The 20840-nt window shown below is 48.3% G+C and overlaps 1 protein-coding gene across 1 annotated transcript in view; it reads right to left on the bottom strand.

Annotated features, from left to right (window-relative positions):
• The window catches only part of TBC1D2B (TBC1 domain family member 2B), a 75301-nt gene extending 74428 nt beyond the window's left edge, over positions 1-873 (bottom strand). The window contains exon 1 of the mRNA XM_050966981.1: positions 523-873. Coding sequence (XP_050822938.1) covers positions 523-873 — 351 coding nt within the window. The remainder of the gene's footprint in view (positions 1-522) is intronic.
• Positions 874-20840: the final 19967 nt, after the last annotated feature.

Raw genomic sequence — 20840 nt, 5'->3', positions numbered from 1 at the left:
GACTGTGGGGAAGGGGAACCTGCTGGCGGGGAATCACACAGTTACACTTAGTGAGACTCCATGGGAAAGCCCCTTGTTTGCTACCTGGCACCTGGAGTGACACAAGATTCCCTGCGTAAAAGACAGGCATCAAGTGGTCTGTTATAGAGTGAGGAAGCCTCTAGCAGACATCAGCCATCATGGGTACTCAGCCTGGGGGAACACCCCCCGGGGCTTCGGATCAGCTACCAAAGGGGTGAGGTGAGTGAGGAAAGGGGTCCCTGACTCAGCCCACTGGGGGGCGATAACAGGGATTTAAGAAGGCCAGGGCCTCGGGTGCTATAGAGCTGGATCCCTGGCCCAGCCCCCCAGGGGACTGGGGTCTCTGTAGGGGATGTGCGGGGGGAGAGACCCCTGCCTCAACCCCTCAGGAGTCGGAGGACGTTCCCTGGCGGGGGGCCTAAGGCGCGGCTCAGGGGTCTCCAGGGGGGCCCAGCAGGCAGCCTGGGGCGAGGCCCGGGGCTGTTGGCGGCGTGGGGGTACCTTGAGCACAGTGACGGTGCCGCCAGGACTGTGCACCTCAAAGGCGGCGGCCTCGTCCCCGGTAGCGGCGGCGGCCTCGGGCTGGTGGTAGCTGAAGCAGGAGGCGGCGATATCCAGGTGGCCGAGCGGCAGCGCCTCCTGCGGGCCCTTGAAGTAGTAGAGGTAGCAGCGGCGGGGGTCGAAGACGAACCAACGGCTGCGGAAATTCCGCAACGGGCCCTTGCCCGACAGCTTCTGCAGGTAACCGCACAGCTTGGGGGCGCCCGGCCCAGCCTGCTCCGCCGGGCTCAGCGGCACCGCGGCGTCCCCGCCGCCGGCCTCCTCCCCCTCGGCGGACCCCGCCGCCGGCATGTCCCCTCGCCTCCTTGCCAGCACTGCCGCGGGCACACGGCCTCCCTCCGGCCGCTCCGCGGGGCAGCCCGGCGCGCCGCCTGACGGGACTTGTAGTCCCCGGGCGTCCCTCCGCCCTCTCTCTGACAGAGGAGAGAGCGCTACGGGCGCTGCCCGGGCATCTCCTGCCCGGCCCCACCCCTGGCCAGCCAGGCCCTGCAGTCGGGAATCTCCCATGCTCAGGGCCTCGCTCCGCCCCCGTCAGCCGCTACTTGTGCAATCGTGGCTGCATGTTCGTGCACACGCGTTATGGGTGTGCACACGGAGCTGGGCCCCTTCCATGGGGAAGTTCAGTTGGGCTTTACGCATGTCTTTTCGGTGCGGAGTACGCGGCGAGCGTGAGCCTTGCTAAATCCTGCCTGTCAGATGTCCCTGGACATTTGACATGATCCAGCTCAAGTTTTGGTTGCATTTCCGCCAAGGAAAGTCTCCATAAGCAGACACTACCCAAACCTTCTTGGGATAGTGCCTGACTGAGGTACTGCCAGTAATCAAACCCCTGAGATTGGCTTTGCCCTTAACGCAGCCAGCAGCCCCTTTGCAGGAAATCAGTTTTTGGCTAGTATGCTCCATGTCTGCCCCTTTGAGGTATCCCCTCTTGGTATATTGCTACCAGACTCACTATTATGACTACATTCAACTGTATTTTCCATCTCATAGCCTAACCTACAGATAAGATTAGATTAGAATCCCTCTCAGTCTTGCGGCGTTGTGCTACTCATCTGTGAAATCTCTACATTAATTTCAGTTATCTCTGGTGTACTGAGTTAATTGCAAAACAATGATTATGTGTAACTGAAGCTCAAGATGTGCACATGCCAAAATGAAGTACATGCACAATCTTTTTGTAATGCTGTATTTACTCAGTCATTTTTTGTTGCCCATTCATTGAGCCACATAAAATTCAGCCCCCATTCTGCCTTGATTTGCACCCTGTGCAACCTCCCCAACTTCAGAAATTTGCCATGTATCTTTGAATCCAACATGCAGAAAAGCCACTTGGTCTATCTTCATCTCTATATCCCCAGATCAGTCTCAATTACCATAACTTGTCTAATGTTCTAATTTGTCTGATTTTTTTCATACAGTGCCAAGACTATGTTGGAATAGCCAGTGCTTCTGTCATTAGATCCCACTTTAAGGCACAAATGAGGGACTAGATCTTCTCTATTTCAAATCCCCTTGGTATAGCCAACATCATTATTCCTCCCTTCTGAATGTTGTGTAGAAAACTGTGGGGTTAAACAGAAGCAAAATGTTTAGTCTCAGTTCTTGGGTTTCCAGCCTTCACTAGGTCATGCTGCATTTCATATGTAGCTGAAGAGTTATTTTCTCAAGTTTGATTTCTACAACTGAATTACCCATTTCCCTGTTAACAGAGCATAGCAAATTTCAGTATTGTTTATCAGCAGATGATACATTATGAGGGGATATTTTAATCCTAGAGGACAGATAATACTTAACTGGCATTGATGTATATTCAAGCTATGTAGAGGTGGCTTAGCTAAAGGAGGCCACATCAGTGCAGTGCTTATCATGGCATATCTGTTAAAGCTTTACTGGATGTTGAGGCTTTGTTAATAGACATGGAGGCGAAAGAAGGCTGATTTCACTTAAAGGGCAAGTAAATGTCACTTCTATAATATAGAGCTCAGTGCTGCCAGCCATGAGTCTGTCCCAAACCCGTGGGAGGGGGCTAGGCATCTACTAGGGAGATTTCTCTAGCTTCTCCTGCCCAATTTGCCCCACACCCAGGGCCCAACATAGCTGGTAACTCATCCACCTGCAGCAGGTGATGCCCTTGCAAGGGCAGCTAATGGCTCTTGTCTCAGACCTTCCCAGAGGTATTGGGCACCGAGTGACAAGCGCCCTGTATGTGATAGGCTATTCAATAGTTCCTCTACCAAATAATCCCATAATGTGTACAAATTCAAAACCCCGCGACTGTCAACAATTGCCAAATCTTCCAAGGTCTGAACTTGCAAGGTACTGAGCAATCTCAACTTCCATTTGCTTCAGTGAGAGTTGAAGGTATTACTGTGCTAGTTGCTTTGCTGTCCCTTCTTGGGAGTCTCTGAGTGAACCTCCTTCCTCTACCCCCACAGGTTTCAGGCGTTGACCTCTTATGGGATGGAATTCTGCAATTCATCCACTTTTAGACCAGGACTTCACTTACAGCCCCTTGCATACCCACTGACTGATTCAGTGGGTCCACCTGGGGTTGGACCCTGCCAGGGTTTCTCTGTTGGAGCCTGTGATGGCATACCTTTGCAGTGAGACTGAAACAGCTTCTTCAGACACAAAGCATGATTTTGCCATAAAGCTATACAGCACTTAGAGAGATAGATTTAAAATAACTAATCTGCACTTCAAATAGGTCAACATAGATATGGTGTTCCAGGTCTCTGAGCGCCATAGCTATGCCAACCTAACCCTAATGTAGACCCAATTAGGGCAACAGAAGAATGCTTCCGTCATCCTAGCTAGAATGGCTCAGGGAGGTAGAGTTCCTACAGTGCTGTAGTCTGTGACTATGGGGTTACAGCAGCAGCGCCATAGTGTAGACATGGTCAAAGATGTATATGCATATTCCCTTACCGAATGTAAGGGGACTTATCCCCTTACTAACATTCAGTGGAGGTGTTTGGTTGCTAGCTCCCAGCACTAAAAGGGGAGGGATTGATGGCAAATCAGGACCCTGAGACTGACAGTCCCCAGGAACAATGGTGAGAGACCAATGCTCCAGGTCAGCCTGATTGACAGGGCGGGCAGGCTAATCACAGAGACAGAAGGCCAGGGTGGGTCCTGTCCTCTGTGTGAGCTGAAATTGCCTGGGTCAGACGGAGTGGGGCCGAGCTAAGGAGAGAGCAGGGGCCCAAGCTAAGCTGCTAGGAGCACAGCCCAGAGAGAGCAGACCTGCCCTGGGAGTAGAGCTGCAGCAACCAGAACCAGAGGGGCCAGACAAGCAGCCCAGGAAGCAGGTGAGAGCTGAGAGAGAGTCACAGAAGCAGCCTGCAGAGCAGACCTGCCCTGGGAGCAGAGCTGTAGCAACTGGAGCCAGAGAAGCAGCCCAGGGAGCTGAAGGCAGAGCAGCAGCAGCAGCCATGCTGAGGCAGTGTGGAGCTGGGTGCAGTGAGCAGCTCGGGAGAGCGAGGGGGACCCTCGGCAGTGGGCCCAGCACAGGGAGACGCCTCAGCCAAGAGGCTCTGCAGGCCAGACTTGGAGGGGGATCATAACCCTGACAGAGCAGGGGTGACACTGGAGAGAAGGATCCCTGCCACCCAGAGCCTGAGAGTGTGTGGCCACCGCCAGAGCAAGTGTCCAACCCGCAGCGTCCCTGCAGCACAGCCAGGGCCTGAGAAGGAGGCCTGGGACCTACGAGGAACAGACTGTGAACTGCCCTGACATTCCAGAGAAACTGTTTGTAATGTTCTCTGCCACAGAGCAGGGTGATGTGTTTTCCTTTAACCTTTTCCATTTTTCCTTATTCTTTTTTTAAATTAATTGTTAATTAAATAACTTGTATTTGCTTTAAATTGTATGATATGATCAGTGGGCCAGGGAGGTGCGCAGTGCAAAGAGAGTACCCCGGAGTGGGGACACCCTAGCCCTTGTCCTAGGTGACCCCAGCAGGGTTGGGGGTTGAGCCTCCCAGGAACCCTGGGCCCAGCCTTGTTGGGGTTACGAGGACTCTGCCAGACAGGAGAGTGGAAGGGGAGTCCTCAAGAGCAGGGAGGCCTCTGGCTAAAGGAAGTGGAGCTAGAACTCAGATCCTTTCGTCAGCCCGCTTCACCCGGGTAGTGCAGAAGCCAGGAAAGTTCCCCACAATAGCGGGACCATTCCCCCGCTTACACTAAGCTTAACCTCGCGATAGCCACAACTCAGGCAGCTCTGGCCTACACTTCTTGCAGCCTTCTCCTTTTGTCTCTGTCAGATTGCCAGCCTTTTTACTGACATTCTGACCACTTCCCCTTCCTCTTCTGTCGAGGGCACCTTTTTAACTGATCAGGGTCTCAGCCCTGGCAAAACAAATCCTGATAACTTTGCTGGCATCTAGAAATAATATCTCCCAGTAATGGATCAGTTGTTTTCTTTACTGCTTTGAAGGTATGTACCTGCACCTGTCTTATTTGTCTTCTTGTTTTAGCTTTCCTGTGTGGTTCTTTTACAGCCTTCTTTGATTTTGCTGTATGCATTTAGTCAGGCAGCCTACAAAATTGAAACCAAGTCACACATAATATTCATAATACAGACGTTTTCCCAGTTTTTCACAAAAGGCACTCAGCATCCTGCAGGATCAGGCCTTTCTTGTAAAGTGTCATTTACCAGACAACATATGACACTTTCTTCTTCCTAGTTTCCAGGAGCGATATTGGCACTATTTAGAAGTCTCGCATTGACCTGGCCTCATTCATTCAGATATGTTTAAATACCAAAGAGATTGTCTCCAATATTTTTCTTTAACTTATCACCTGACCAGCAGCGGGCCCATTCCTCTGAAGCGTTTAGCACCATGATCTTGCTCCAGCAGCTGCTACTGGCATCAACAAAAACATTGGGGTTCCAGCAACTCACAGAATCAGGCTCTATACTCTCAAGACTTTTGCTCTCAATACGTCTCTTTTTTCATACTTGCTGTGCAGCTTCCTCCCTTACGACACTCTAATCAGGCTGTACTGCTTTTACAGTTAGTTTATTGAAACAGAAAGTTCCTCCTCTTAGGAAGATAAGTTCCTTATTTCATGCATATCCTTTTTCTACAAATGTAATCCAGATGTGAACTGATAAACGATAGCTGCATCTTTCAACATTATTACTGTTTGTAGTGAGTTTCTACTCACTTTACATGCTTTTTCTTTTCCACCTTCAGCTCTAGAATGCAGAGTCCATGTGGGTGACATTCAGTTGTTTGGCAGATGTTTAGAAAATGAATATAAATAGCAAATTAATAAGAGGGTGAAATTCAGATGGCCGATACAATGCCAGCAAACATCTCCATATAGGGCAAAAGTGGGAGTTGATGGAGTGTAGATATTATACTGGTCTACCACAAAGGGGTAAATTTCACCTAAAAAGTGTGACATACACGATGAGATTTCTATGGTTATATTGATGATCAGCTCATAAAGCCTGACAAAATATTTACTACTTGTTTTGGTAATTTTTACCTTTTTTAAAAAAGAACTAGTAATTTTGTAGACACATTATTGGTTCAAACATGTTCATTTACAAAACATATCAAATGAGAGAGCCATTTTTACTCTGAATAATGAGAACCCTTCAACTACTTATTTCATAACATTGAGTGTTTTTCACCATGTTAAAAGTGACAAAGAGTCCTGTGGCATCGTATAGACTAACAGACATTTTGGAGCATGAGCTTTTGTGAGTGAATACTCACTTCGTCAGCTCATGAAAGCTTCTGCTCCAAAACGTCTGTTAGTCTATAAGGTGCCACAGGACTCTTTGTCACTTTTTACAGATCCCGACCAACACAGCTACCCCTCTGATACTTTCACCATGTTGTGAATATAGGTATTCGCAGTGCTTAAGTTCTCATTTCAATGTAACAGAAACAATAAGGAAATCAGTATCTAGGGCATGTTATTTAATACAAATGTATCAAGAGTACAATCAGTGCAGATCCTTTGGCTCAGACTTGTGTTTACACAAGTGCAGGAAATTGGTAAATTCTGAGCAGCACAACATCAGTACTTTGCCTTTGGTTAAACACTTACTGCCTTTGGTTTACAGAGCAGGAGAGCCACACCTAACAAAAACAAAGATTGGGCCTGAGCTGCAAAATTCAGATCCAGTTTTGGGGGTCCCTCAGAAAAAATATCTTGCAGAGACTGAATCACAAGTACAGTCTGTCACTGTCAAAGACAATCATTTTCTCTGTTGCAAGAACCTCTGCAGGGTTCTAATGTGAAGGACTTTGACATAGCGCTATATTGTTTGTATTGTGGGATGGATGTGCCTGACCCACTGCACTTCAGGTTCTTGAGAGGGAGGGCACAATGCTGTGGAAGGCAGGAGGCAAAGGTGACCTAAGCCACTTTTACAACAGGAGCCAAACAGGTAGAAAATTGCTCTAACCTAGGCCTGGTCTACACTGGGGAGGAAGGGGAAATCGATCTAAGTTATGCAACTTCAGCTACATGAACAACGTAGCTGAAATAGACATACTTAGATTGACTTACTGCTCGGGGATTGCTAGCATCTATTAGCTAGACTAGACACGATAAATTGACCCCCATTGGATCAATCGCTGCCTGCCAACCAGGGCCGGCTCTAGGCCCCAGCGCACCAAGCGTGTGCTTGGGGCAGCATGCCGCGGGGGGCACTCTGCTGGTTTCCGGGAGGGCGGCAGGCGGCTTCGGTGGACCTCCCACAGGCGTGCCTGCGGAGGGTCCGCTGGTCCCGCGGCTCCGGTGGAGCATCCGCAGGCACGCCTGCGGGAGGTCCACTGGAGCCGCGGGACCAGCGGACCCTCCGCAGGGCCGCCTGTGGGACGTCCACCGGAGCCGCGGGACTGGCGTGCCGCCGTGCTTGGGGCGGCGAAATGGCTAGAGCCGGCCCTGCTGCCAACCTGGCGAGTAGTGTAGACATACCCTTAGGCTTGCTAGATGTTTGCAGTGTTGATTCCAGGATATCAGAGAGACAAGGTGGGAGAGGTAATCTCTTTTATTAGGCCAGCTTCTGTTGGTGAAAGAGACAAACTTTCGAGCTTACACAGCTCTTTGTAAGCTTGTCTCTTTCTCGACCAGAAGCTGGTCCCAATAATATTACCTCAACCCACCTTGACCTGCTAGATTGTCTCCTAGAGACCATTTGGCTGGCAAGGGATCAGAGGAGCACATTTGCTCCATATACTCCCTCACCTTTAGGGCAGCTTGAAGGTCATTTCAAAGTCTGTTATGAATATCAAATGTATCCAGTTTGCAAAGCAAATCCCTCCTTATGTATGAGCTAATCACCCAAAATATTAAATGGTATGTACTATAGTTTATTTAATTGGAAGTGGTCAGGAGAGTTGATCAGTATTAACGTACCATAAGGTGTTCCAATATTTTACTCTGTAGCAGTGGTTCTCAACCTGTGGTCTGTGGACCCTTAGGGGTTTGCAGACTGTCTAAGGGATCTGTGAAAGGTTGTCATTACCATAGAATAGTGGTTTTCATCCTGTGTTTGTGGACCACTGGGGGTCTGCAGACAATGTCTAAGATTTCCAAAGAGGTCTGCACCTCCATTCAAAATTTGTTAGGGGTCCAAAAATGAAAAAAGGTTGAAAACCACTGCTCTATAGAAACACTAGGTGGCGCTCCTCTGCTGTTCCACATTCTCTATTGCAAGTCTTGCTCTCTTTTTCTCAAAATGGAAAAAATGTATCCTGAATAGGCCTGCAGATTAAAGCAAGAAAAATATATATTGTGGCGAAGTACCTGTTTCTTCTCTGCTGGCTCAGTCCCTTGCCGCCTTGGAGCCACAGGCTTGGGCAAAGCAAAAGCCCTTCCTGGTCGCACAGGGGCTGGCCGATCCCTTCTCAGCCAGTCCCTTGCTCAGTTTTTCTCTCCTTCTGGGGAGAGTGCAATCTGCCTTGCAGGAAGAGTTTCAGAGTCCTGCTGCACCTACTCACTGGCAGCTACTCTACTTCTCTCCTCCCCCCTGCTTCCCTGCCAGGGAGGGTTTAAAAAGGTCCCCAGCAATTGGGGCCAGCTGAAGCTAATTAGTTCCCTGGTAACCCCTGTTCCAGCTGAGCCTTGTTTCTCTGTGGCTATCTCCCCTTAATGGATAGGGAGAAGCCTTTTAACCTCTCTGGGACTAATTACTACCCCTCTCCTGGTAGCTAATTGTCCTGAGTTTGCCACATATCCCACCCCCCTGCTCAATGCTACGGGGTTGGGCTACTTGGGTCGGAAAGCAGTGCACCCTCGACAGGCCATCCGTATTACCATGTTGGGTTCCAGACCTGTGTCGGACTGTGAAGTGGAAGGGTTGAAGCGATAGAAACCATCTTGTTACTCTCACATTCTTGTCCTTGTTTTGATGCATCCACTGCAAAGGGGCATGGTCTGTGACCAGGATAAACCTCCATCCCAGTAGATAGTAGCGGATGCTTTTTATGGCCCATTTTACTGCCAGGCATTCCTTCTCCACTGTGGCATACTTCCGTTCCCTAGGTAGGAGCTTCCTACTGAGGAAGAGGACGGGGTGTTCGTCATCTCCGACCATTTGTGAAAGCACCGCCCCCAGCCCTACTTCTGAGGCGTCTGTTTGTAGGATAAACTCCTCCCCCGAATCTGGGGCTACCAGTACGGGGTCTGTGCAGAGGGCTGTCCGCAGATCTGCAAAAGTGGCTTCGGCCGCAGCAGACCATTTTACTATGTCTGGGCCCCGAGCTCTGGTCAGGTCCGTTAACGGGCATGCCCTGGTGGCGAAGTGGGGAATGAACGGCCTATAGTACCCCACTAGCCCCAGGAATGCTCTGACCTGTTTTTTCCGGAGTGGTCAGAGCCACTTCTGTTTAGCTTCTAATTTGTTGAGTTGGGGCTTCACCACGCCCCTCCCCACTATATACCCAAGGTACTTGGCCTCAGGTAATCCGATCGAACATTTGGAGGGATTTGCAGTCAGTCCTGCCCTTCGCAGGGTGTCTAGAACTGCTTCTACCTTCTCTAGGTGCGTCTCCCAGTCGGGGCTATATACGATGAGGTCATCAAGATAGGCAGCCGCGTACTCCCGATGGGATCGTAACAGTTTGTCCATTAGCCATTGGAAGGTAGCAGGGGCCCCATGCAACCCAAAGGGGAGAACAGTGTACTGATATAGTCCTTCTGGGGTTGCAAAGGCCGTCTTCTCCTTGTCGACCTTAGCCAGGGGGATCTGGCAATAGCCATTGGTAAGATCAAGGGTAGACATAAATCGCGCCTTTCCCAGTCTGACAATCAGCTCATCTATCCTGGGTATAGGGTATGCGTCAAATTGGGACACCTCGTTCAGCTTGTGGAAGTCGTTGCAGAACCTCATACTGCCGTCTGGCTTGGGCACTAAAACCACGGGACTGGACCATTGACTATGAGATTCTTCAATGACTCCTAAGGCCAGCATCTTCCTGACCTCTTTCCTAATCTCCTCTCTCTTGGCCTCCAGGATCTGGTACGGCTTGACGTGCACCTTCACTCCGGGCTCTGTGAAGATGTGATGGTGAACCTCAGTAGTCTTGCCTGGCTTTTCCGAGAACACATCTTGGTTGCACTTAATCAGGCCGATCACTTCTGATCATTGTTCCGGAGTCAGCTCCGGAGATATTCCCACCAGGTTGGGCTGATTGCCTTTAGAGGATGGTGCCCCCAGCGCAACTACTGGAGCTTCTCTATCCTGCCAAGGTTTCAGCAGATTTATATGGTAGATCTGCTCCAGCTTCCGGCGACCTGGCTGCCGGACCTTATAGTCGACTTCTCCTACAGCTTCTATTATCTTGTATGGCCCCTGCCATCTGGCCAGGCGCTTGCTCTCTGCTGTGGGTATGAGCACCATCACCCAGTCCCGCACCTGGAACTTCCGGGACCTTGCTTGACGATTATAGTACGTCCGTTGCGCCCCTTGGGCCTTCTCCATGTGTTCGCGCACAAGGGGGGTGACTCGGGCTATTCGGTCTTTCATCTGCAGCACATGTTCCGCAATGTTTCTCCTCGGGTTCGGCTGTTCTTCCCAGTCTTCTTTAGCCAGGTCCAGTATGCCCCTGGGGTCTCGACCATATAACAGCTCAAAGGGGGAGAATCCAGTGGAAGCCTGAAGAACTTCCTGTACGGCAAACAGTACATAAGGCAGCAGGGCATCCCAGTCTTTTCTGTCACAGCTAATCACCTTCCGTAACATGTTTTTCAATGTCCTATTAAAACGTTCAATGAGGCCATCGGTCTGGGGATGGTAGACCGATGTTCTAAGGGTCCGTATGTGGAGCATGGTACACAAATCTTTCATCAGTTTAGAAACAAAGGGGGTCCCTTGGTCCATCAGGATCTCCTTAGGTATCCCTACTTTGAAAAAGATCTGGACTAATTCTTTGGCTATGGTCTTGGACATGGTATTCCGTAAGGGGATGGCCTCGGGATATCAGGTGGCATAATCTAATACTACCAGGATGTACTGATGGCCCTGGGCTGACCTCTCCAATGGCCCTACTATGTCCATAGCTATTCACTCAAATGGAACCTCAATAATTGGCAAAGGTACCAGGGGGGCCCTTAAGTATGGTTGGGGCCCATGTATTTGGCATTCCGGGCAGGAGGAACAATATTGCCGGACGGCCGCATAAATACCAGGCCAAAAAAACCTCTGTAGAATCCGATCGAGGGTCTTATCTATCCCTAGATGGGCCCCAAACAGATGACTGTGGGCCAGATCCATTACCGCTCTCTGATGCTTCCGGGGGACCAAGAGTTGTTCTATGACTTGCTCTTGGACACGGACGACTCTATATAGCAGATCTCTTTTAATCATGTAATAGGGCCCACGGCCCTTGGCTCTCCCCTCCACTGGGACCCCATTTACCTCGACTACTTCCTTAAAAATGTTGTGGTATATGGGATCATTGGCCTGATCCTGACCAAAATTCCCGTGTGCAGTCCCTATTTGCCCCAATTCGGGGGCATCCACCTCCGTCTCCCCCTCGGGGACAGCCCCTGGGGAACCAGGTCCAACAATTGGGTTGTAGTTGGCCGACCCAGTCCCGCTGTCAGCTGAGTCCCTTCTTTCCCCTGCTAGTGTAGACTTCAGGTACCGGGTCAGGATCCTCTTCCCCCTCCTTTTATCCGCCCTCCGTTCCCTCCGAGTCTTCCGGGACTTCCCTGGTGGGAAGAACACATCCTGGCTAAACTTATGGAAGGCGGGGGGAGGATCCCCTATCTGGGCCACCCCTTGGGTCCCAGGGTCCTCCTTTTCTTCTCCCTCATCCTCGGGGAGTAGGCCATCAAACCCCGGGAAGTCTCGTCCGATAAGGACAGGGTAAGGGAGTTTTGGAACTACTCCCACCGTTAACTTAGTGGGGTTTCCGAGAACTTCTGTGCGTACGGGGATGGTCGGGTAATAGCTGACATCCCCATGCACACAGGATATTCCAGAGCATTTGGCCTGAGATAGTTGGCCCGGCCTGACCAGCTTCCCTGAGACCAGTGTGACTGCGCTTCCCGAGTCTATTAAGGCTGTGGTCTCTATGCCATTCATCTTAACAGGATGAGTGTATCTATGAGGGACCATCGCAACCCTGACTAGACTTATTAGCTTGCATGGTCCCCCTATATCTTCCAGTTCACACTGCATAGGCTCTCCTAGATTAGGGCATTGGGCAGCAAAATGCCCTAGTTCACCACAGGCATAACATCGGTACCCCACCCGGGGCAGCCCCCTATTTTTTGGGCTGCTGGGATTTATCCCCCGAGTCTTCCTTCCCCAGTCTTCCAGTCTCTCCGGGACGGCCGGCTGCTCTTCCGCCTCCAGCCTCCCCTCCATTTTCCGGCCTGGAGCTAGGGCAAACCGGGGCCTCGGCGCAGAGGCTGGTCTCCGATTCTGGCGCCTTCCTTCCCCGGTGGTTCGAGAAAGTTCCTGGGCTGCTAAGTGTCTCTCCACAAGAGCAACTAGTTCGTCATAAGAGGAGGGATCATTTTGGCGGACTCACACCCGTATGTCCAGCGGCAACCCCCTCATGTACCTGTCCAATACCAGGATTTCCACCACCTTCTCCGGCCCATGGGTCTCGGGGCGGAGCCACTTACGAGCAAGGTGTATCAAGTCAAATAGCTGGGACCTCGGTGCTTTGTCATCCCGGTACTTCCACTCGTGGAAGCGCTGGGCCCTTATAGCTGGCGTCACGCCTGCCCTCGCCAGGATTTCCGCCTTCAGCTGAGGGTAATCCATAGCTGCTTCTGTGGTCATGTCAAAGTAGGCTTTCTTGGCCTCCCCACACAGGAATGGAGCCAGGAGACCTGCCCACTGGTCTTGGGGCCAGGCCTCCCGCAGTGCCATCCTCTCAAATGCAAGGAGATATGCCTCTATATCGTCGTCTGCTGTCATCTTGTGTAAATAGTTGCTCGCCTGTAGCAGCCGGGTCCCTTGGGCTGCGTGCGTCATCGTGGTCAGGGCTTTCAACTGGTTCACTACTTCATTCAGTGTGGCTCGATCTTGGGCCGCCTGGCTCATCAGCAGCTGGTTTGTCTCCTGTTGGACCCGTACTGACTCTCGCTGGGCCGCCACCTGTACTCTGGTAGCCTCTTGTTGAGCCGTAGTGGCCTGCATCAACGCCTTCACTACGTCCTCCATTTTTTTTGGGGGGGGGTTACCTTGCCCTGTGATGGCTTGCCACAGAGCCTCCCTCACTAATGCATCCCACCCCTGACACCACATGTGGCGAAGTACCTGCTTCTCCTCTGCTGGCTCAGTCCCTTGCTGCCTTGGAGCCACAGGCTTGGGCAAAGCAAAAGCCCTTCCCGATTGCACAGGGTCTGGCCGATCCCTTCTCAGCCAGTCCCTTGCTCAGTTTTTCTCTCCTTCTGGGGAGAGTGCAATCTGCCTTGCAGGAAGAGTTTCAGAGTCCTGCTGCACTTACTCACTGGCAGCTACTCTACTTCTCTCCTCCCCCCTGCTTCCCTGCCAGGGAGGGTTTAAAAAGGTCCCCAGCAGCTGGGGCCAGCTGAAGCTAATTAGTTCCCTGGTAACCCCTGTTCCAGCTGAGCCTTGTTTCTCTGTGGCTATCTCCCCTCAATGGATAGGGAGAGGCCTTTTAACCTCTCTGGGACTAATTACTACCCCTCTCCTGGTAGCTAATTGTACTGAGTTTGCCACAATATGTACAGCTCTAAATCGTCTGGCTTTTGTACTAAGAGCAATTAAGGCATAACACTATTTCAGTGGGAAAGGTGTCATTTAGCTTTATTAACTCAACCTCAGAGATTACAATATATTTGGCATTTTTTAAAGGGAAGTTGTAAAATGTATCTTTTTGTTGTGGTAGAAGAGCATCTCCTGACCACGAAAACTGGTTTTTGCTTGTCATACGACAGGGAAGGGGACGGAATCAAAGAAGAAAGGTAGCATAGGTTTCTAGTTGTGTTTCTGATCTGAATCTGACATCACAGGTGGCAGAAACAATGAGGATTTCAGAGAGAAAAAATAAGCAGAAAACATTTTTTTTAAATTACCTAAACTGGGGGGCTACTAAAACAGGGAAATAATCTACTAATTAAATTGATGGATTCTCATGTTCCTTTATAACGAGAATTTTTTTCCATTTGATTTCAGATGTAGCACATGAGAAAGTGGGGAGATCACTAAGACTACGAGAAAGACCAAATGGAAAATGAGTAAGGAAGAGACATGGACACAAACCAACATTTCTGCATATGTCTTTGTGTGATTTTTTTATATCTTTCATTGGTGGGAACCAGAAAAGATCCCAAAAGTTTCACTGTCTGCCATCTATGAAGAACTGGTTTATAGATGGAGAAATAAGATTTTTTTATTTTTATTTTTTTAGATTTGTACACTCCTTGATTAGAGACAGTGGTGTGAAATAAACACAGACAACTTCTCTTTGTACTCCCTATGGCCTTGACCTTACAGTCAAATCCATATAAGTAGATGCTTGCAGAGCCCCGCTGACTACAACAGGTTTCTGCACAGGTGCAAGGAACTGCCTGGATCTGATTGCAGGGTGGGGACCTCTGTCTGCAAAATCCATGTCCTGCTAGATGCATAGATCTCTGCAATTATTCTTGCATATTAATACCAATAAATGTTTTTAAAACTATCCAGACAGAAGGGGATGAAAAGTAAGTAAGAGGACTACTAATTTAGCAGTGATAAATTTTTGAAGTGTTAATCATGGCATTGGTTACGTGCTGAAAACTTGGAACACTGTAATGAACCTCTTTGGTCTACATTGTTTTGGGGGGATAGATTAGAAGTATTAGATCTTGTGAACAAGGGGGAAACAAAATGGCTTCTGTTCAGAATAGTATACATTGCTACTTCTGATCCAGGTTAAAATTGAGATGTATAGAAACATGGAAATTTAAAAAAGAAAAGTTTACTAGTTTTTTTTCAAACAGAAGTTTAGTTCAGTGCTTCTCAATTGTTAGTCAAAGTCTGCCTCAAACCTCCCCTGCAGTTTTCTCCAGGCAAAATTCTGCCGTCCTCTCCACACAGCAGATATCCTCTTTGAAGAGAGGAGAAATTATCTTGTAGGTAAAAGTACAGATCTGAGGGTTCTGTGTGCGCCACTAGCTCACTGTGACCTTGCAAAGGTCATTGATAATCTTTTTGTTTCCTTGTGTGAAGTGGGGATAATGCTTCCTCATCTTGAGGTCTTTAGAGAGAATTGTAAAGTATTTAGTACATCCTGCTGTACCTGTATGTACAGAACTGAGTGTCCCATATATGTAGGGAAGGGCTGGGAACTGCTTTGCAGATCCGAAAGCAGAATTTTACAAGTAGTCCATTGACGTAATATGAATAATGCAAGTAGGACTTGGTGCCAAATGTAAAAGAGCAAGAGGCTGAGGCAAATTCTGTTGCCATAAAACCTGCAATAATTGTATTGGAAATAGGGCCAGCGGCAACACTGTACGCCATCTACACTGATGGAATAATCAAGTTTAAAAGCTGAATTTAAGCATGGTATTTACTTGCTTGTGGCCGAAGGGAGCCAGACGCAAGTAAAGACAGAAGACCTGATGCACCACTGCACTACTCCAGTTTTACACTTGGTTTCAAAAGAGTAAACACACAGGTCTACAGTCCTTGCGCCAAAGAACTGACAATAAGGGGCCAGTCCTGAAAACACAAGAATAACTCTAACCATGTGAGCAGTCAGATTAAGTAAAATGGTGCTAAATATTGTAATCTTTGGCATTAATTCTGGGATGAATTGGGCTGATTACAGGTGCTGACTTTTGTTTTTATTAGTGGGTGCTCCTCCCCTCCCCCCATGCGAGCAGCAGGTGGGGCCTCGGGGGGAAGAGGTCAAGTGGGCATGGGACCTCAGGGGGACGAAGCACTGGAGCCCATAAAAGATTAATCTGATCTTACAGGTGCTGAGCACCCCTGTTTTTTTGGGGAGGGTGCTTGAGCCCAGAGCACCCATTGAGTCAGTGCCTATGGGACTGATGCTATGTACCATCAGCTCTTTCTCCTGTTAACCTGCAGCAACTACAGATGGGCTGTAATGAAGCAAGGAAATAAGTCCATATACTCTCTGCAGCTTTTTCACTCTTTCCTAGCCTGCTACCTTCTGAGCTATGCTCTACAACTGGGGTTCTCAAACTGGGGGTTGAGACCCCACAGGGGTTATTACATGGCGGGTCGTGAGCTGTCAACCTCCACCCCAAATCTTGCTTTGCCTCCAGCATTCGTAATGGTATTAAATATATTAAAAAGTGTTTTTAATTTATAAGGGGGTGAGGTCCCACTCAGAGGCTTGCTGTGTGAAAGGGGTCACCAGTAAAAAAAAGTTTGAGCACCACTGCTCTACAGGCCAATTACATAAGAATTGGGTTCTTTCCCTTGATCCAGAGACTCCTGCAGGAATTGAGCAAGCTGTCACCTGATCACTAGTCTGATAGCATCAGCTAGGAGGCAAGTGATTAATCACAGGTGGGAGCTAAACCCACTTCCTGAAAGGGCTACCTTACCCTGTGACAGAGTCCTTGAATTTTCCATTGGCTTTGGTTTCAGAGTGTGTTTTATGACATCAGTTCTATCCTAATATATTTGCATTTTTCCTATTAGGAAATAATAAAACGACCTTTTCTTACAAGGTAGCTGATGTGATGATTTATATAACATGCCTGTGATGACAGAGCCAGTGGAGGGTGTCCTTTAGTTTACCAAACAAAGCTCTATAGCCAGAAAATCTACAGAGTTCATCTAAAATAAATACTTGCATTTACATAGGACCTTTTATCCAGGCTTCTCAAAATGCTTTATGCAGTCCCCCTGTGAGATATTATCCTAATTTTACACAATGAGAAACTGACACACAGAGAGGTTAGGTTAACTGATATGCCCAGGGGGCACACACCAAGTTATCATTACAGTCCAAAATAGAACTCCGGGATCCTGACTCCCTGACCTGTGTTCCAATTGCCCAGATCTTGAGTAGTGTCTGAGGAACACGGAGGGCAGCTCAAGAGAGGAAATTGTGAAGGCCCCAATCCTGGGGCCAGTCCAGCCACTGGCTTAAGTTAGAGGCTGCTATGATTTATGCAGGTTGTTCAAGGACCCAAGGGGATCACTCCTACAGTCAAGGATTTTTAGTGCCTAAGGGAGCTCCAGCAACACCTATGCCATTGCCAGAAGAGTGGTAGTGTTGAAACTACCAATGTATTGCCACAACATTTCACAATTCCCCTCCATTGAGGGAATTAACTAATGGTCAGGTAAGAGGACTCGTGCTGGTGCAAAGCTGCCATAAGATAGGATAGTATGGGAGACAGCATGGCTAAAACTACCTTCACATCCTGCATTCTGTTACTGTGGAGACCACCACCATGTTCCCTTACTCTCAGGCTTGTAATATGGGAGTCAAAGATCCATCCCTTTCACTTCCTCCTGACAGCCAGAATTCTCATCTATGCCTAATCTCTCTCGATTACTGCAGCCTCCTTTTGCCTCACATCCTCTATACCCACATGAACCCCTCCACCCAGCATGCAGCCACAATGCCTTCCAGCTTGTCATTCTGACAACATCCCTCCCCTTACTTAATTCTGCATAGGCTTCCCATTCCATGTTACATCACATGGAAGTTTTTCCCTCTGTACTCAGGGGTGAAAGTAAAATACAGTTCTTACCAGTAGGAGTCCCACTCTGCTCACCCCCAGAAGGGGCGGGGCCAGGGTGGAAGTAAGTTATATTTCTTACCCATACAGTCCAAACACAAGCAACCTACCTCTCCTACATACTTCATGGATCCTTCCCATTGCATGACCTAGATATAGAAAATAAAGCTACTATTACTATGACCAGTACTGTCTGTAATAAAACTTTACTATTGGAGTAAGCCTGAAAAACTGAAAACTCACTGTCAATTTTTTCTCCTTGTCCTCGCTTCTCCTGCCAGGCTGCCTGACGTGGCTAGGCTCCCCATTCCCCCAACCCCCGCACTCAGCAGGGGCTCCTCTCTAGCTTGCAGCAGGGAGCAGGGGGACTGGCTGAGGGAGAAGCCTCCCCAGGTAGTCTGCTGCCTGCCTAAGAAGGGTTTAAACTTGGCTATTCACTCCACGGTCTGAACCACAGGATTCGGGGCTATTTCTGACATCCTTGTTAATTTCACTCACCCTTATTGTTGTTGGGGGGGGGCGGGGTGTGACCAAAGCCAGGCAGTTCTTTTCTGCCCGTTGGATGGGGCGATCTTCAATAATATAATACACAAAAAATACAATCAAAATCAGGAACCATTTCCAAGTTTATTTACTTAATCAGTTAGTTTAAATATTTGCTACATAGCTATTCAGTCTCAATACTGCTGCCTGCTAACATTTCCTGGAAGTGGGATATGGGCATAAAGCCAACTATCCACCTCTCCCCTGTATCCAATGCTCTCTCTGTACTCCCAGCCCTCCTGGCTGTTTATTAGGGAATACATTGTTTGCATTGGGGGGTTATTCCCCTTAACAAGTGGGGGAAGTTGTCTGGGTCTGGTAAGTCAAGACAACACTGTATCTCTTTTATTAAGATCTCACTCTTTAAAAGCGCTCATTGAAAACACAATTTCCCTTGAGAGAATTTACTGTTTCAGTACTAACAAATAACATGGGGTATGGGTTTTTGGAGGTAGAGGGATGGAGGTGAGGAGGATGGTAAGAGTAAAACTTTTCTGAAATGAAGATGAGTCAGAGATGATAATGATGACTAACGTGATCTGCTCACTGCCAGTACAGCAGGGCCACCCGGGCAGGGGGCAAGTGGGGCAATTTGCCCCAGGCCCCGGGTCCCGCAAGGGCCCCCACGAGAGTTTTTCAGGGCCCCTGGAGCGAGGTCCTTCACATCACAGTGCCCTTCAAGAACAGGACCCATACCTTTCAGAATGCCCGAGCTCAAAAGGTGGAGAAATACACCCCTCTGGCCGAAACCTTGAGAGCTAAGGGTTACCAGGTTCAGACGCACTGATCGTGTATGGGACCCCAGTAACGAGCAAGTGCTGAGAGAATGCAGAACCAGTCAGTGCTACGCTCGGCTGATGCAGCAACTCATGGTGTCAGATGCCATCAGGTGGTCGAGGCACATCTACAAAGAACACATCACCGGACATCAGCAATACCAGGAGCGATGAGCTGCAGTGCCGATGAGAAGCACAGTCAGGAAAGTAACTGAAATACTTTCCTCATGGATTGTATTTTCTCAATGGACAACCTACTTAATTCTCAGTTAGTGAGAGACAGCCTCCACTCATTCATATATTTTTGCTTTCCACAAACAAATCTTTGTACAACTTTTCATGGGTGATGTACCCGAGTATTTGGATTCTAATATCTAAACTGTATTACTAAATCTATTCACCTAAATTTGGGTTATTGCTGATTATGTACTATATGTATCATGTGACTTTTAAAAACAAACTTTGTATTTGTGGATAATCTAAATACTATACCCAGAGGTTTAGACACTCTTTTCTCAACCTATGTATTATATAATTTTTTAATGTTAGCTTTAATAAAATCTGTAAAGCACTAGGTCAATGTAAGAATTCTTCTGTTGACATATCTACCGCACCTTGGGAAGGTGGATTACCTGTTCCAACAGGAGAATCCCTCCTGTCAGCATAGGTAATGTCTTCATTGAAGTGCTACAGTGGCACAGTTGTAGCATTTTAAGTGTAGACAAAGCCTAAAAGAGTCTGCCTAGAAATTAGCACAATGTGAAGGTTTGATGTGGAATTGTAACCAGGTATGGGTATGTAAGAGAACACCCAGAAACTGAGAAGAGACAGAGAGGCAGGCAGAGGCAAAAAGGAAGAAAGCCAAGCAGTAGGTTGTGAGCATAGTGGAGAAAGCTAGAGCGCGCTTTTGGGTCTGTTGGCTAAAGAGGCTTGGGGGGCTGTAAGCCAAGAAACTGCTCCTTTTGTTCTTGGTTCCATCTGCATTCAGATGCAGAACTTTGTAAATAAATAAAACTGCATCAAAGAACCACCTGACTATCACCAATTTCTACTCCCATCTGGAACATCCCAGAACCCTGAAATTTGAGCAGCCACTCTAATCGAAAAGGGGCAACAAAACACTGTGATACATTGGTGTGATTATATATACTCTGTGAGATCAAGTTATTATTGTTATTATTACTCAGCCAATCACTATTTAAAGATTAGAAAATGTTACCTCATGTATCAGCATTCCAAATCAAGAGTTGTGAAAAACAGACAGCACGAATTTACAGTGCTTTAGAAAGCAACCTGTTTTCACTGGAGCACTGTGCTCTTCTCTCTACTATTTCTCTCACAGTGAAATCCCTGCTGATTGAATGAGAATACTGCCTAAAAATCTGAAGTAAAGCAATGATTGCTTAGATTATGTAACCATATGAAAGAAACATAAATACAACAGAGGTCTAAACATGCTTCTGCTGAAAGCAGTGGCATTAGAACAAGCGTGAGGTTTTCACATGCCCACCCTTTGTGTAAGGGAACCCTGATATCTGTAGATCCAGTCATGGGGGAATTGCTCTGGTGAAGATACCGCAGAGAACAACCATGGGCTGTCCTCAGAGGACCTCTTTGCAAGCTCTCACATAGAGGGAGTGAGGCTGGGAGCAAGAGAGATGTGTCTGGATCAGGACTGCAGCATGGAGTACGATGGTTTTCTGGGCAGTGTTTTGACCTATAGGACAGTTCCAGGGAGGTTCCTGCAACTGCAACTATGATAAGCCCCTTT

The sequence above is a fragment of the Gopherus flavomarginatus genome, chromosome 9 (genome assembly GCF_025201925.1).
Source record: "Gopherus flavomarginatus isolate rGopFla2 chromosome 9, rGopFla2.mat.asm, whole genome shotgun sequence".
Lineage (NCBI taxonomy): Eukaryota > Metazoa > Chordata > Testudines > Testudinidae > Gopherus > Gopherus flavomarginatus.
The sequence above is the reverse complement of the archived record's forward strand: the minus strand, read 5'-3'. Positions and strand labels throughout refer to the sequence as shown.